General features: G+C 32.8%; 1 protein-coding gene and 1 long non-coding RNA gene across 3 annotated transcripts in view; one reads left to right on the forward strand and one right to left on the reverse strand.

The window, feature by feature from the left end:
• The window catches only part of LOC135143726 (moesin/ezrin/radixin homolog 1), a 48,932-nt gene extending 31,954 nt beyond the window's left edge, over positions 1 to 16,978 (reverse strand). Inside the window, exons 1-2 of one of the 2 annotated variants that reach the window (XM_064075642.1) lie at positions 16,807 to 16,978; positions 16,484 to 16,523 (exon numbers count right to left, since the gene is read on the reverse strand). In XM_064075642.1, the coding sequence (XP_063931712.1) occupies positions 16,484 to 16,495 (12 nt within the window). In that variant the 5' untranslated portion in view covers positions 16,496 to 16,523; positions 16,807 to 16,978. Of the gene's footprint in view, positions 1 to 9,555; positions 9,760 to 16,483; positions 16,524 to 16,806 lie in introns of those variants that run through there. The other variant, XM_064075641.1, reaches the window with a different exon arrangement.
• LOC135143730 (uncharacterized) lies at positions 89 to 10,751 on the forward strand. The gene is made up of 3 exons (XR_010282887.1): positions 89 to 194; positions 344 to 565; positions 10,268 to 10,751. It is a non-coding gene; the product is annotated as an uncharacterized LOC135143730 (long non-coding RNA).
• Positions 16,979 to 17,920: the final 942 nt, after the last annotated feature.

Here is a 17,920-nt window from a genome sequence, read left to right on the forward strand (position 1 = left end):
TCAGCAAAGAAAAAAGTTTGCTTTATAATAATAGTGTAATCAGTTTGAGCATAAACAGCCTTCATTAATAATACCGATAACGATTCTCAATATAAGAAGACAGAGTTGTGTAATTTGGCGCAGTTTGCGCTGGGTAGCAAAATATTTGCAGCGTTATTGGGTCTAGGTTTGGCGAAGACGATTTAAATTTCCCGGTAAGCTAACGAACGTACTAATAAGCGAGCAAATTAACTTAAAAATTAACGCAATTATGGCTCATTTTGCGCGTAAAGCAAATATGCATAATTATTTATCGGCTACATGGTTGTCGTAGACCTTGGAACGTAGGTTTTATTTTTTTCAGTTATCAAAACCGATGCTGAGTTTTCGACGAAATGGAGCTTAGCGAGTGAAGGTCAAGATGAAAATTCGTTTTCTGTTGTCACGGATTGAGAGGAAAGTTGTAGCGTTATCGAATTCCGGGGATTTTTTATGTGAGGTTTTGACATGATGCACGTTTTTAGTAGGAATTTTAGAAACGTGCGAAACCTACTGAGAAATTTCGATCGTCAACAAAAACATCAAGGTTTGTCGAATTATTGCTTTTTCTATTTGTTAATGTTAATTTATATACGAGTAAGAAATTTTTGATGTGTATCAAGATTAATTAAGTTAGCTGAACATAAAACACGGTTTCTAAGTATTCACTTTTATTGTATTTTTAAAACACTACGTAACTTGATATAATTGATATTCTTTATTCCAATTATCTCGTTCAATCATTTAAGGAACGTCAAGTGATTTTCAGATAAAAGGTTAAGAACACAGCAAATATTTTATGGATTAAAAAACAACATAAAAAATGTTCCTTTTTAACATATTTGTACATAAAAAAAATCCAATTGAAGTTACAATTTCGACAATATAATTTTTTTCTTGTCATAATTGCAAATTTATGCCAGGACTAAATTTTTCTTCAAATTTTTGCAAAATCAAACACTAGAGGTTCTCAAGACTATTTCAAATTATTTTAAAAACAAAATACCAAAAGCTCCAAAATTTTTCAAAAACAAAACATGAACGGTTCCAAAGATTTTTTTCAAATACAAACAAGACACTAGATGATCTCAAGACTCTTAGAGACTCTGTCAAATATTTTCACAAAAGACACTAAAAAAGCCTAAAATTATTTCAGATTCTTTCAAAAAGACTCCAAAAGTTGCTTCAAACTCCTTCAAAAACAAATCACCAGGAGTTCCAAAGATCTTTTTAAATTTTTTCGAAAACAAATTACAAAAGGCCTCAGATATTCTTCCAAATACTTACTTTTACAAAAGATACTAGCAGATCCAAAGATTCTTTCGGACTCTTTCAAAAGACTTCAAAAGTTGTTTCAAACCACTTCAAAAACAAATCACATGAGTCTCTAAGATCTTTTTAAATTATTTCGAAAACAAAACACAAACGTCCCCAGAGATTCTTTCAAATATTTTTACAAAAGACACTAGAAGATCCTGAGATTCTCAAACTTTTTCAAAAAGGTCTTAAAAGGTTGCTTCAAACTCCTTCAAAAACAAAACACAAAAGGCGTGAGAGATTCTTTCAAATAATCTTGCAAAAGAATCCTAAAATTATTTCAGACTCTTTAAAAGACTCCCAAGGTTGCTTCGAACCTCTTTAAAAACAAATCACCAGGAGTCCCTAAGATCTTTTTAAATTATTTCAAAAATAAAACACAAAGGGCGTCAAATATTCTTTCAAATACTTTCACAGAAGGCACTAAAAGATCCTAAGATTATTTCAGATTCTTTCAAAAAAGTCCCAAAGTTGCTTCAAACTCCTTCAAAAACAAATCACCAGGAGTCCCAAAAATCTTTTTAAATTTTTTCGAAAACAAATTACAAAATGTCTTAGATATTCTTCCAAATACTTACTTTTACAAAAGATACTAACAGATCCAAAGCTTCTTTCGGACTCTTTCAAAAAAGACTTCAAAAGTTGTTTCAAACCACTTTAAAAAACAAATCACAAGAGTCCCTAAGATCTTTTTAAATTATTTCGAAAACAAAAGACAAACGTCCCCAAAGATTCTTTCAACTATTTTTACAAAAGACACTATAAGATCCTGAAATTCTCTCAATCTTTTTCAAAAAGGTCTTAAAAGGTTGCTTCAAACTCCTTCAAAAACAAAACACAAAAGGCCTGAGAAGATTCTTTCAAATAATCTTGCAAAAAAATCCTAAGATTATTTCAGACTCTTTAAAAAAGACTCCCAGGTTGCTTCAAACCTCTTCAAAAACAAATCACCAGGAGTCCCTAAGATCTTTTTAATTATTTCAAAAATAAAACACAAAGGGCATCAAAGATTCTTTCAAACACTTTCACAGAAGGTACTAAAAGATGCTAGGATTATTTCAGATTCTTTCAAAAAAGTCCCAAAGTTGGTTCAAACTCCTTCAAATACAAATCACCAGGAGTCCCAAAAATCTTTTTAAATTTTTTCGAAAACAAATTACAAAATGTCTTAGATATTCTTCCAAATACTTACTTTTACAAAAGATACTAACAGATCCAAAGCTTCTTTCGGACTCTTTCAAAAAAGACTTCAAAAGTTGTTTCAAACCACTTTAAAAAACAAATCACAAGAGTCCCTAAGATCTTTTTAAATTATTTCGAAAACAAAAGACAAACGTCCCCAAAGATTCTTTCAACTATTTTTACAAAAGACACTATAAGATCCTGAAATTCTCTCAATCTTTTTCAAAAAGGTCTTAAAAGGTTGCTTCAAACTCCTTCAAAAACAAAACACAAAAGGCCTGAGAAGATTCTTTCAAATAATCTTGCAAAAAAATCCTAAGATTATTTCAGACTCTTTAAAAAAGACTCCCAGGTTGCTTCAAACCTCTTCAAAAACAAATCACCAGGAGTCCCTAAGATCTTTTTAATTATTTCAAAAATAAAACACAAAGGGCATCAAAGATTCTTTCAAACACTTTCACAGAAGGTACTAAAAGATGCTAGGATTATTTCAGATTCTTTCAAAAAAGTCCCAAAGTTGGTTCAAACTCCTTCAAATACAAATCACCAGGAGTCCCAAAAATCTTTTTAAATTTTTTCGAAAACAAATTACAAAATGCCTTAGATATTCTTCCAAATACTTACTTTTACAAAAGATACTAGCAGATCCAAAGATTCTTTAGGACTCTTTCAAAAAAGACTTCAAAAGTTGTTTCAAACCACTTAAAAAACAAATCACAGGAGTTCCTAAGATCTTTTTAAATTATTTCGAAAACAAAACACAAACGTCCCCAAAGATTCTTTCAAATATTTTTACAAAAGACACTATAAGATCCTGAGATTCTCTCAAACTTTTTCAAAAAGGTCTTAAAAGGTTGCTTCAAACTCCTTCAAAAACAAAACAAAAAAGGCCTCAGAGATTCTTTCAAATAATCTTGCCAAAGAATCCTAAGATTATTTCAGACTCTTTAAAAAAGACTCCCAAGGTTGCTTCAAACCTCTTCAAAAACAAATCACCCGGAGTCCGTCCCTAAGATCTTTTTAAATTATTTCAAAAACAAAACACAAGGGGCATCAAAGATTCTTTCAAATACTTTCACAGAAGGCACTAAAAGATCCTAAGATTATTTCAGATTCTTTCAAAAAAGTCCCAAAGTTGCTTCAAACTCCTTCAAAAACAGATCACCAGGAGTCCCAAAGATCGTTTTAAATTTTTTCGAAAACAAGTTACAAACGGCCTCAGATATTCTTCCAAATACTTACTTTTACAAAAGATACTAGCAGATCCAAAGATTCTTTTGGACTTTTTCAAAAAAGACTTCCAAAGTCGTTTCAAACCACTTAAAAAACAAATCACAGGAGTCCCTAAGATCTTTTTAAATTATTTCGAAAACAAAACACAAACGTCCCCAAAGATTCTTTCAAATATTTTTACAAAAGACACTATAAGATCCTGAGATTCTCTCAAACTTTTTCAAAAAGGTCTTAAAAGGTTGCTTCAAACTCCTTCAAAAACAAAACAAAAAAGACCTCAGGGATTCTTTCAAATAATCTTGCCAAAGAATCCTAAGATTATTTCAGACTCTTTAAAAAAGACTCCCAAGGTTGCTTCAAACCTCTTCAAAAACAAATCACCAGGAGTCCCTAAGATCTTTTTAATTATTTCAAAAATAAAACACAAGGGGCATCAAAGATTCTTTCAAATACTTTCACAGAAGGCACTAAAAGATCCTAAGATTATTTCAGATTCTTTCAAAAAAGTCCCAAAGTTGCTTCAAACTCCTTCAAAAACAGATCACCAGGAGTCCCAAAGATCTTTTTAAATTTTTTCGCAAACAAATTACAAAGGGCCTCAGATATTCTTCCAAATACTAACTTTTACAAAAGATACTAACAGATCCAAAGATTCTTTTGGACTCTTTAAAAAAGACTTCCTAAGTTGTTTCAAATTCCTTCAAAAACAAATCACAGGAGTCCCTAAGATCTTTTTAAATTATTTCGAAAACAAAACACAAACGTCCCCAGAGATTCTTTCAAATATTTTTACAAAAGACACTAGAAGATCCTGAGATTCTCCCAGACTTTTTCAAAAAGGTCTTAAAAGGTTGCTTCAAACTCCTTCAAAAACAAATCGCCAGAAGTTCGTTGAATCTTTCTTTATTTCGAAAACAGGACAAAGAAGGGCCTCAGAGTTTTTTCAAATACTTACAAAAGACATTAGAAGATCTCAAGATTCTTTCAGACTTGATAAAAACAAGACTCCCAAGGGTTTTTCCAACTCCTTCAAACAAATCACCAGGAGTCCCAAAGATCTTTGCAAATTATTTCGAAAAAAAAAAACACAAACATTCCCGGATATTCTTTCAAATACTTTTACAAAAGATACTCAACATTATAAGCTACTTACAGACTTTTTCAAGACTCCCAAGGTTGCGTCACAAAATTCTTTAAAAAAAAACAAATCACCGGGAGTCCCTAAGATCTTTTAAAATTATTTCGAAAACAAAATACAAAGGGCCTCAGATATTCTTCCAAATACTTACTTTTACAAAAGACACTAGCAGATCCAAAGATTCTTTTGGACTCTTTCAAAAAAGACTTCCAAAGGAGTCCCTAAGATCTTTTTAATTTACTTCGAAAACAAAACACAAATGGAGCCAGAGATTCTTTCAAACATTTTTACGAAAGACACTATAAGATCCTGAGATTCTCTCAAACTTTTTCAAAAAGGTCTTAAAAGGTTGCTTCAAACTCCTTCCAAAAAAAAAAAAAAATCGCCAGAAGTCCGTAGAATATTTCTTTATTTCGAAAACAAAACAAACAAGGGCTTCAGAGTTCTTTCAAATACTTACAAAAGACAGTCGAAGATCTCAAAATTCTTTCAGACTTATTAAAAAAAAAAGACTCCCAAGGGTTTTTCCAACTCCTTCAAACAAATCACCAGGAGTCCCAAAGATCTTTGGAAATTATTTCGAAAAAAAAAAAACACAAACGTTCCCGGAGATTCTTTCAAATACTCTTCCAAAAGATACTCAACATTATAAGCTATTTTCAAACTTTTTCAAAAGACTCCCAAGGTTGCTTCACAAAATTCCTACAAAAAAAAACAAATCACCGGGAGTCCCTAAGATCTTTTAAAATTATTTCGAAAACAAAATACAAAGGGCCTCAGATATTCTTCCAAATACTTACTTTTACAAAGACACTAGCAGATCAAAAGATTCTTTTGGACTCTTTCAAAAAAGACTTCCAAAGGAGCCCCTAAGATATTTTTAATTTATTTCGAAAACAAAACACAAACGGAGCCAGAGATTCTTTCAAATATTTTTTCAAAAGACACTAGAAGATCCTGAGATTCTCCCAGACTTTTTCAAAAAAGACTTAAAAGATTGCTTCAAACTCCTTCCAAAAAAAAAATCGCCAGAAGTCCGTAGAATATTTCTTTATTTCGAAAACAAAACAAAGAACGGCCTCAGAGTTCTTTCAAATACTTACAAAAGACACTAGAAGATAACAAGATTCTTTCAGACTTATTAAAAGACTCTGAAGGGTTTTTCCAACTCCTTCAAACAAATCACCAGGAGTCCCAAAGATCTTTTAAAATTATTTCGAAAACAAAACACTAACGTTCCCGGAGGTTCTTTCAAATACTTTTACAAAAGATACTGAACATTATAAGATACTTTCAGACTTTTTCAAAAAACTCCCAAAGTTGCTTGAAATTCCTTCAAAAACAAATCACCAGGAGTCCCTAAGATCTTTTAAGATTATTTCGAAAACAAAACACAAAGGGCCTCAGATATTCTTCCAAATACTTACTTTTACAAAAGATACTAGCAGATCCAAAGATTCTTTTGGACTCTTTCAAAAAAGACTTCCAAAGTTGCTTCAAACCACTTCAGAAACAAATCACAGGAGTCCCCAAGATATTTTTAAATTTATTCCCAAAACAAAACAGAGATTCTTTCAAATACTTTCACAAAAGACAATAAAAGATCCTAAGATTACTTGAAATTCTTTTTAAAAAGACTCCCAATGCTGCTTCAAACTCCTTCAAAAAGTCCCTAAGATCTTTTTTTATTTATTTCCAAAACAAAAGGCAAAGGGCCTCAGAGATTCTTTCAAATACTCTTACAAAAAATATTAGAGGATCGTTAGATTCTTTCAGACTCTTTAAAAAAAAAAAGACTCCCAAGGTTGCTTCAAACCTTTTCAAAAACAAATCACCAGGAGTCTCTAAGATCTTTTTTAATTTATTTCCCAAACAAAACACAAAGGGCCTCTTAGATTCTTTCAACTACTTTTACAAAAGACACTAAAGGATCCTAAGATTCTTTCAGACTCTTTCAAATCACCAGGAGTTTCCAAGATCTTTATTAATTTATTTCCCAAATAAAACACAAAGGAACTCCGAAATTCTTTCAAATACTTTTTCAAAAGACACTAAAAGATCCTAAGATTCTTTCAAATACTTTCACAAAAGATACTAAAAGATCCTTAAGATTATTTCAAATTCTTTTAAAAAAGACCTCGAAAGTTGCTTCAAACTCTTTTAAAAATCAAATCATCAGGAGTCCCAAAGATCTTTTTTGATTTATTTCCAAAACAAAACACAAAGGGCCTCAGAGATTCTTCCAAATACTTACTTTTACAACAGACACTAGAAGTTATTAAGATTCTTTTTTTTTTTTCAAAAATGACTTCCAAAGTTGCTTCAAATTCCTTCAAAAACAAATCACCAGGGGTTCCTAAGATCTTTTTAAATTATTTCGAAAACAAAACAAATTGTCCCAAAGATTCTTTCTAGAAAAGATAATAGAACAGAAGATTCTTCAGACTCTTTCAAAAAAGACTTCCAAAGTTGCAAAACAAAGAAGGGCCTTTAACATACTTACAAAAGACAGTAGAAGATCTTAAGATTCAGACTTAAAAAAAGACTTCCAACTCCTTCGCAACATTCACCAGGAGTCCCTAAGATCTTCTCAAATTATTTCAAAAACAAAACAAAGGTCCCACAGATTCTTTCACATTCATAAAAAAAAAACACTAGGAGCCCCAAAGAATCTTTCAGAAAAAGAACAAAGAGTCTTGGAGTCCCATGGTCTTGTACTTTTTAAAAGAATGTTGACGAATCTCGGGGGCTCATTGTGTTTTTTTTTCTTCAGAAAAGAAGAGTTTGAAAGAATCTTGGAGGCGTCTCTTCTTGTTTTTTGTTATTTTAAATAATGTGAAAGAATCTCTAGAGACTCTTACACTCTGTTTTTGAAAAAAAATGGAGAGATCTTGAGGGTCCTACACGTCAATTTTTTTTAAAGAATGTCTAGGGCTTTTTAAGTTCTACATTCAAAAGAGCTTGGAAGAATCTGGGGCTCTCCTAATTTCACTCTTTTTTAAAAAAATGATAGAACCTATGAGACTCTTTGTATCTTTTCTTCGAAAACAAAACACAAACGTTTGATTCTTTTGCACTTTTTCAAGACTCTCAGGTTGCTTCAAACTTCTTCAAAAACAAATCATCAGCTAAGTCCCTAAGATCTTTTAAAATTATTTCGGAAACAAATACTCCAAGAACCCCAAAGATTCTTTCATAAAAAGAAGAATCTTGGAGTCCCTGGGTCTTGTTCTTTTTAAAAAAATATGAAAGAATCTTATGCCCTACATTTGAAAGGACTTGGAAGAATCTTGGGAGTCTCCCTCAACTTTTTTTTAAGACAATAGGGACTCCAAGATTCTTTCATAAAACAAAATACCGGGAGCCACGAATATTACGGTTAAATTAAAAAAAAAAAGTTGGTTCTAGAATTTTCGAATACCTAAAAAATGGTCTACATTTCCAGAATTTTGAGAAGTTCGATGTTCTAGGTCAACAATTTTGGTGAGGAAAATGAATTGTTAGACCAATTGTTTGTTTAGAATTTTGACGCCGATAAACCACAAGTATGACGTCATTGCGTTTTTGAAGGAGCGTTTGCTAGATTTTACACGCATGACGAAACCCCACATGACATCAGACTTAAAAACATCATTTTCGAAGCAAGAATAGTCAAGGAGACAAAGTCGTAAAACCGCTACATTTCTTGGCACACTATACATGAAAAATCGTTTTAAGCTCTTCAGGAGCGGTTTTCTCACCACTGGGCGTGGTTTTGGGGGCGGTCTCGAACACACTTTTACAAAAATTGCAAAAACAGGATCAATCTCAAACGGTAAATTTTCCCTTGAGTTCCTAACCTACAAAGCGCCTACCATTGGTTCTGATATTTCAATGTCATCTGAACGTCATCGCCAGTGATGTAACGGATAAAAAATGTTTGGTTGAACCGTTTCTAGTGGTTTTTTATTAAACTGATAAAACTTGTAACATTTAGTTAACAATAGTTGTTGGAAAACTGATGTCTCTATGAAAACTGTCGCCGTATTTCTACCAAGCCACCAATTTTGATAACAACTGCCACGTATTTTCCCATGGCCTCTATCCACTCGTTTGATATTTTAATTCATTTTTTGCCTGACTTTGTAACTAAACAAAATACTAATATTTACAAACTCTCCGTTTGCTTAAAATTTCTCTCGCTTTTCACTCGGCTAAGAATAATCATTATACTTGACAGTTTTCAAGGCCGCCGATTCGGCCCCCACTTGTGACCAACAGGTGACAATTAACCACACGACAATTTCTTTTCTATCCATCATTTAGTAGGTGTATTCGAGATTCGTTTTACGTCGTCGAACAATACGATGATGTAAGACTGATATCCTGTGTATTAGGAAAAACATTGCAATTACGCACCGACCAATGCCAAAATTTTGCTCGATAATAATTCGGTAACAAGGGACGTCACATAGAGGTGCGAACGATCACAATAAACCCGGCTAATTAAAATTGTTATTTTGTTATCTCGAGTGTACCGTGACTCATCCCAGAACACAGAATAACAATTAGCTGTTGCATCAGTGGGTACTGTAACCGTCTATTTTAACCATGACAATACAAGTAAACTTGAAGAATACGGAACTCGACCGATTACTATAATTAAATCGAAAAATATAAGTATTTACCAATTTGCTGGAAACCATGTTGACTTCGGAACTAAACCACAGCCGATACTAAACACTATTAGAACTAATTAATACTGCAGTTGCACAACGGACTTCGAACGAACTCTCGGTGCGAATGTTAAGCTAGCACTCGTCGGAACCGGTACACCGGATCAGACCGTTGGGTCTAAGGCTAAGACAAACCGTCGATTGAATGAACCCGCCAATGGTAGTATAGTGACTATTCGAATTTATGAATCGAGTGTGGGCATGAGCAGGAGCGATAGAGGGGCAGATGGTACCCGAGCACCTGTTATATCATCATTTTTATTTTAGGCTGTCTACAAACAATAGCGAATCGCTTATCCACAAAAAATTCATTATCGATAATCCGCTTCCAGATATAGGAGCTTCAAGAAACCGTGCCGCGAAAAATGGATACAACTGTCACAATTATCCGTTGGTCTAATTGACATCTGGAGCAGCAAATTGTGTCTCATTATTATTATTATTATTAACGAATTGGACACTTTCGGTTTCACTTGGTGTTCGCTCTATCTACAAAAATAAAACAAGCCAACTTGACAGTGCGTTATTTTTAATTAGGGTAATTAGTAGGTCGAACGACGTTGCTGTCGATAACGTTCTAGAATTTATGAATTTTCGAAAATTGTGCAAACGAATTCGCGCTGTCATCGACTCCACTAACAATGTAAAAGTTTTTATCTTGCAGGTGAATGGAGAAGATGAGGTCGAGTGGTACAAAACAAATGACTACCTTGGATGCAACACTTTTCAGTGGTCACAAATCTGTGTGAAACTGTATTGTTGTTCTTAAATATATGAATTACATAAGCGCTATTTACATTGTGTGACAGAAAAAGGACGCGAGGAACTGGGGACAGGGAAACAATGGACCATAAAAATAAAAGTAAATTGGAGTAAGACTACGCTACAAATCTTGTTATTTACACGGAGAATTCTTTAGCTTGCTTGGGATTGTATTTGTATGGGTAATTGGTTACAAATGTTACTGTATTAAAATTTATCAAAGATTTAGGTGACGTGATTCGCAGTTTTTTCCTTGCATGTTTTGAGATCGAGATTTGCATGTTTGCACTAATTAGGTCTTGTTTTACCGAGACAGAACGTTTGCGAATAATTATTCTAATTCAAGACATCCGCTCTGTTATTACATAGTTAAAAAAAATTTTTGTTACGACGTTATCAACATATTTTAACAACTTACTTTTATGATAAAAATTACAATTATTATCTCTTTGAAAATATCCGGACAAGATTTGGTCGAGTTATTTTCATATGAAATATCATATTTTCGTAGTAAAATATTTTCCAAAACAAAAATAAAGATTTTTTATTGAATTCCTTAAAACCCATTTCAGTCTGAAAAGGCAACATAATGTCGTTGGTCAAAGTTCAGTCGTTTCGAGTTAACAACCAAAGATAACCTCTTTTAATCATCGTCCATAGTGATGACTTTGGCTTTATGTTCTTTAGTGTAAATTTAAAAATTTTGAATTTTTTTTTTTTTTTAATTATGATCTAGAAATTTAATTTCAACAACCAGGACTGTCTCAAACGGAATTATAATGCGGCCTTCGAGTAGATAAACCGTATTAGGTACCGACTTATGACAATGATGGGTTCTTTCACTTCAAATTTATGGCGGTCTCCTTCAGTTTAAAGTTCATTACCTCATTACTTATGCAAAGATTAAACTTTCAAAAAACGGTAACCAAGTGCTAAAAATAGAGGAATAATCATTATTTGGAAAAACTGGTCTAGAGTTATTTAAGTAGAACTTCCCTCGTGCCTAAAGTACAATACAACAAAATCCAACTTTTTCGAAAAATTATAAAATTTTATTTTGTGATTTCGATAAATTGAATAATTAAAAGCGTCAAAATTGAAAAAATTGAACAATCTAAAAATGGAAAAACCAAAAATTAAAAAATTTTAAATTCAAAAACCGAAAAAGTAAAAAATCTCAAAATTGAAAAATCTCAATTGAAATATCGGTAAATTGAGAAATCGAAAAGTCAAAAAAACAAAAATTTGATTAATCGACAAATTGAGAAAACGAGGAATCCTATATTTGAAGAATCGAAAAATTGCAAAATCCCAACACTGAAGTATCGAACAATTGAAAATCGAGAAATTGAACGATCGAAAAACTGAAGAATAAAAAACTTTAAATCCCAAAACCGAAATATCTAAAAATTGAGAAATCGATAGTTGAAAAGTCGAGGAATCAAAAATCGAAAAACTGAAAAATCGGAAAAAATGAAAAACTAGAAAAACGATGATTGCAAAATTGAAAAATTCGAAAACCGGAAAATTACAAATCGATGAATCGAAAAAATAAAAAAAATCGAAACATTGAAAAACTAAAAATAAAATTCAGAAACTTAAAAATCGAAAAAAAATGAGAAGAAAAAATTGGTCGAATGTTATTTCCACAGAACTTCCCTCGCCCCTGAAGGCCAGTCAAATAAATCCCAATTCTCTGAAATCGACTTTTTTCTTCAATTTTGCATTTTTTTTGTTCCTTCATTTTTTCGAATTGCATTTTTTTTAGTTTTTGTACTTTTTGCAATTTCTCGGTTTGAGTTTCTCAAGTTTTCAATTTTTAATTTTTCCATGTGCAATTTTTCGTTTAGGTTTTTTATTTTCTTTATTTTTACAATCTTTTCAATTTTTCGGTTTACAATTTTTCAAGTTTTTTTTCTTTCTTCAATTTTCCTACAGTAACTCTAAATTTTTAGATTTTTCAGTTTTTCATTTCTTCAGTTTTTCGAAAAAAACGAGAAAGTACAAGTGATTCTACGTGACTTACAATAGTGGAGTCCAAAATTATTGATTAATAAATTGACTTTGAAATTTTTTCTTCAATTTTTCGTTTCTTTTTTTCCTTCATTTTTTCGAGTTTTGAAGTTTAAATTTAATTTTTCAATTTTTCAATTCAATTTCTAGGTTTTACACTTTTTCAATGTTCCGATTTTATAATATTTGGTGTTTTCGATTTCACTTCTTTTCAATTTTTGGTTTCGTCAGTTTTTCAATTTGCAGTTTTTCAAATTTTCCTTTTTTTTTCTCTCTAATTTTAAGACATCTCTTCGAGTTTTCATTTTTAAATTTTCCAGTTTTCCGATTTTCCAACTTTTCGACGTTTCAGTTTTTATATTTTGCAGCTTTTCGATTTGAAATTTCACGAGTTTTCAATTTTTTATTTTTAGATTTTTCAGTTTTTCATTTACAGTCCAAAATTATTGAATAATAAATTGACTGTATGTTTTTTTATTATAATATCTCTTGTTCTTTGCGCCAAAAAAGTGTTGAAGGAAAACTCTATATGTACATTAAAAAAAAAAATTAAGCCCCACCCACCCGCCCCGGTCTCAATTGTGATAAGTTTTCATTCCTAATCAGACTGAAGGGCGGAGTTTAATTGTAACATCAATATTTCTCTGCAAATAAGCTCCGCCCTTCAGTCTGATTGGGAATGAAAACTTATCACAATTGAGACCGGGGCGGGTGGGCGGGGCTTATATTTTGTCTATTTTTTCTTATTATACGAAGTTTTGTTTTCCCAACAAGAAACTGAAAACTTGTTTAACTTTCCTATTATTGAAAGAAAACTCTATTTATTAAAAAAACAAAAACAAAACAAAAATTAAGCTCCACCCACCCGCCCCGGTTTCATTCCTAATCAGACCGAAGGGCGGAGTTTAAATTTTAACATCAATATTTCTATAAAAAATTCTACATTTTTAAAAACATATTACATATGGGAATTTCTTGTAGAGAAATGAGGATTTTGCAGACTAAACTCCGCCCTTCAGCTCACGATGAATAAAGCATTCATTACAAATGACAAGGGGTGGGTGGGCGGGGCTTAGATTTTGTCCATTTTTTCTTAATATACGAAGTTTTTTTTTCCCAACTAGAAACGACAATATGTTTAACTATCTTGTTGTTCAAAGAATACTCTCTATATTAAAAAAGAAGCAAAAATTAGGGCCCACCCACCCACCCGATCGCAAATGTGATGAGTTTTTCATTGCTAAATTGTAACATTAATATTTCTCTAAAAAATTCTACTCTTCTAAAAACATATTTCATATGGTAATTTTTTGTAGAGAAATGAGGGTTTTGCAGACTAAACTCCGCCCTTCAGCTCACAATGAATAAAGTATTCATCACAATTGAGAAGGGGTGGGTGGGCGGGGCTTATATTTTGTCCATTTTTTCTTAATATACGAAGTTTTCTTTTCCCAACAAGAAACTGAAAACATGTTTAACTTGTTGGGAAAGAAAACTCCATTCATTAAAAAAAAACAAGAAAAATTAAGCCCCAACCACCCGCCCGGTCTCAATTGTGATGAGTTTTCATTCCTAATCAGACCGAAGGGCGGAGCTTAAATTGTAACATCAATATTTCTGTAAAAAAATCTACCCTTTTAAAAACAAACTTCATATGGTATTTTCTTGTAACGAAATGAGGATTTTGCAACTAAACTCCGCCCTTCAGCTTACGATGAATAAAATATTCATCACAATTGAGAACGGGTGGGTGGGCGGGGCTTATATTTTGTCCAGTTTTTCTTAATATGCGAAGTTTTGTTTTCCCAACAAGAAACTGACAACATGTTTAATTATTTATTAAGAAATTTATTTGATTATTAGTATAATATATAAAACATCAGTTTTTATTCAGTAACACCTCTAATAATAACAGTATCGTATTCCCAAATTTTTGAGAAAACGGATGTAATCAATAAAATAAATTCATAAATGAATTAATTTTTTGAGTCACCCTGTGCAAGAAATTCAAAAAAAATCATGTTTTGCATTTTTTTTTTTTGTAATTTTGAGAAAACGTCAATTTTTTGGAAGGTGGTCGAAAAATGATCAAAAATTTCATAAAAGTGATGCTGAAAAATTTAGCTTTTGCAAAAAAGACCTACAAAACCACAAAAAGTTCTGGATTTTTATTGCCCCAGGCCAAAATTTTTTCTTTCAATAGTAAAACACTTAAAATATCAAATGGTGAATTTGAAGTTAAAATAATGTTTTAAATATTGTGCTGTTGAGAGAAAACTCTATATATTAAGAAAATTAAGCCAAAGATTAAGCCCCACCCACCAGCCCTCATCTCAATTGTGATGAATATATTCTTTATTTGTCAGATCGAGGGGCGGAACTTAATTGCAAAAAAAAACTACGTATATTAAGGCAAAAAAAATGGTTGAAAGTTGTTTCGATAGAACTTCAGTATTTGTTAAAATAAGATTGATTTTGGTAAATGACTGAACAATATTAAGAGTAATCACTGGATTGAAGAGGGGGTGGGTGGGTGGGCTTATTGCTTGCTTATAAAAATTCCGGATGAACAAGATAAACTTAGCCCCGCCCACCCACCCGTTCTCTAATTTTTTTTCTTCGGAAATAAGAAGTAAATGTCATAGGAAATAAGTAATTGATTCATTTTGTTTAGTCAGACTTATAAATTCACAATATTCTGCATATTTTAGATATTCTTGAAAAATCTGGGTGTCTAGGGGAAAACCCAAGGAGTATTTTATTTTATGAAGCTGAAATAAAATTTACTATTGTAAATTATACACGATATTGTATAATCATCCTCACAAACAATTTTACTTAGTACATAGCATACAAATTTTATAAAATAACCCACTCCTGTACTTGTGGTTTATAAATTTGCCTTCATTTTGTTTATTCTTGCAATTTTTATTAGGGTTATTTTAATTTTATAGTTTTAAACTGAGTCCTGAATAAAGAGAAACCGTCACAATCCAGTTTTCTTTGAAATTTAGATGTTTATGGCTGCTGTGACACCTCACTCAGGATTGCTTATACAGAATGACTCAAAAAATTTACGATATACGTGTTCTTGCTAGAATGTGGATGACGTCATCACAAAATTTTCTAACGGAAAAAGTGCACTGCAGAGATTTGTATTTTATAAATTAGAAACAAACTTTTATCGTGTATTTTGCATATTACGTTTGATTTCACAAGAAAATTATACATCCGGGCAATTTTTACAGAGCTATATATGATTAGACAATTTTCGGTCAGCATTCTATAATCCTGATAACACACTTAAAAATGTATTTAAAACTTCCAGTAATCGGTGCGATCGTTTCGGAGATTATTGTTCAAGTATATCAAAAATACGACAGACCTAGTTTGTGACAATTTTTTGTTTTGCATATAGGTCATAAAGAAGGTAGTAGTATAATGATTTAATCACACAATGGACACCCTGTATATTTTTTCCAAAACGAAGAAATCTTCGCCGCCACGTCCTGTGATCTATTTATAACACTTTCCGACTTCATGGATTCTCCATTCTTACATAAAACGATAAACATATCGAAAGATAGCCAAATACCTAGATAAAGGCGATTAAATTCATTGTTTCTTTTACGATTTCACGTAACTTATCATTATCATCAACTATGAGATAGCATACCTCAGATCAACAACAAAATTTTACGAGAGTAAAGTACACACTGGAATCTAGTTCATTGTTACAAACAAGCGGCACTCATTAAAATAACACAATACAAAAAAAACAATACTTTTATTTTCTTTCGGCTAAATTGGCAAAAGGGGTCATACCCCAAACCCCAAAAAAGCTAGAATCGCCTGCGGTCTATTGTTTCCCGACCGACCCAGCACAAACGACCCATGCCCATAAAAAATATGAGTCATGGAATCAAGTCGCCTGTGGTCACGCACACTATGGTCAAATCGCCCATCGAACACCGTTTGACAGCGAAAAGTCGCTTTCACGAGCCTCTCCGATCAACAGGTGTTTTTACAGCGGAGTGCGTCAACAGGGAATACCGTTTAATATTCCCAATACCAGCACTACCATCGACGGAACGCTCGTACTTACCGATTTAGGCATGATTGCAGTCTGTTCAGCACCAGAAAACCTGAAACAAGAGTACTTTAAGCCGAGTGTTCGTCCTGCGGCCCGAGCCAGAAAAAGTGCGCTTTTTGCCCGGAGAGCACCATTTTCTGGCACGGGCACGTAGGTGACGGGGCCACGGCGGGCCGCGGTCGCGGGCCGGGGCCCGATGGGCGCTGGGCGGGATGCCCGCGGGAGAGGCAGGAGGGCTGCTGGGTCGGGCCCGAGCAGCGGTACCGGTACTTGCTTGGGTCGCAGGCAGCGTCTCTGCAAACGTCGACGCTGGCAGGGGGCGGCGAGGTACTTACAAGAAATGGATGATCCTAGGGTTTATGCACTTGTTGCCACCACATTAAGCAGCACACGCGGTTTTTTGCTGGGCACACACCCTTCCACACACAGGACGACGACTTATCGTAAAACAAATTGTCAAGAATCAGCTAAATTATTCATTGTTTAGTCCGCACGTTTGCCACCAGAGCGGTGATGATGACGTGACAGAGGAGGGCATCTGGCGGCGCGGCCGAAAACGAGAGGTCACGTGGGCAGGTTGGGGTTTGGGTCGTCATGTGACTACTAGATGACGCATTTTTGTGGTGTTTGAACTGTTTTATTGCGATGGAATAAAAGTTAATGGGTTATTTTTTGTTTTTTATTGGAAATGGAAAAACAAGATTTAATGAGTTTTTACGGCGCCGGTCGATAATCGATAATAAATGATTTCAAAACTATACCACAATATTTTATTATTTATTATTACTTTCAAATTTGGTTCATATTAGAAAAAATTTTATCTAAAGTTATTTATTAGAAAGAATTTTCCTTCAAACAGACAAATTCAGTTTCTTGAATAAAATTCAAAATTTGACTTTGCGAATTTTATTTTCTTTGTGATAAGTGATAACCAAAAAAAAAAACTACATGAAAAACGACGATAAAAAAAGACCAAAAAAAGGCAAAGACAAAAAGGAGGTTGAACGAAAGCAACAAGAAAAGAAAGTTCAAATTGCCACAGAAAAAAGTTACAAATAAGGTGATAAAAATGGCGACAATAGGCAATAAAAAGTCTAAATTCTACAAGTTTTAAGGATTCTAGAAATTTTGGAAATCCTGAAGATTCTAGAGGTTCTAGACATTCTAGAGAAAATTATGGAGAAACAAAAGATTCTGAATTCTAACGATTCTAGAAGTTCTAAGGATTCAGGAGATTCTAAAGAATCTAAAAATTGCAAAAATTCGTGAGACTCTAAATATTCTAGAAGTTTCTACAAGTTCTAGAAATTTTAGAGATTCTAGAGATTATGAAGATTCCGGTGATTGTATAGATGTTAGTTAAAGATTCTAAATATTCTAAAAATTCTAGAAATTCTAGACGTTTTAGAGACTGTAGAGATTCTGCGGATTGTCTAGGTACTAAAGCTT

This window comes from Zophobas morio, unplaced genomic scaffold (assembly GCF_036711695.1).
Source record: "Zophobas morio isolate AGI-343-1 ecotype UQ-CSIRO unplaced genomic scaffold, CSIRO_AGI_Zmor_V1 ptg000074l, whole genome shotgun sequence".
Taxonomy (NCBI): Eukaryota; Metazoa; Arthropoda; class Insecta; order Coleoptera; family Tenebrionidae; genus Zophobas; species Zophobas morio.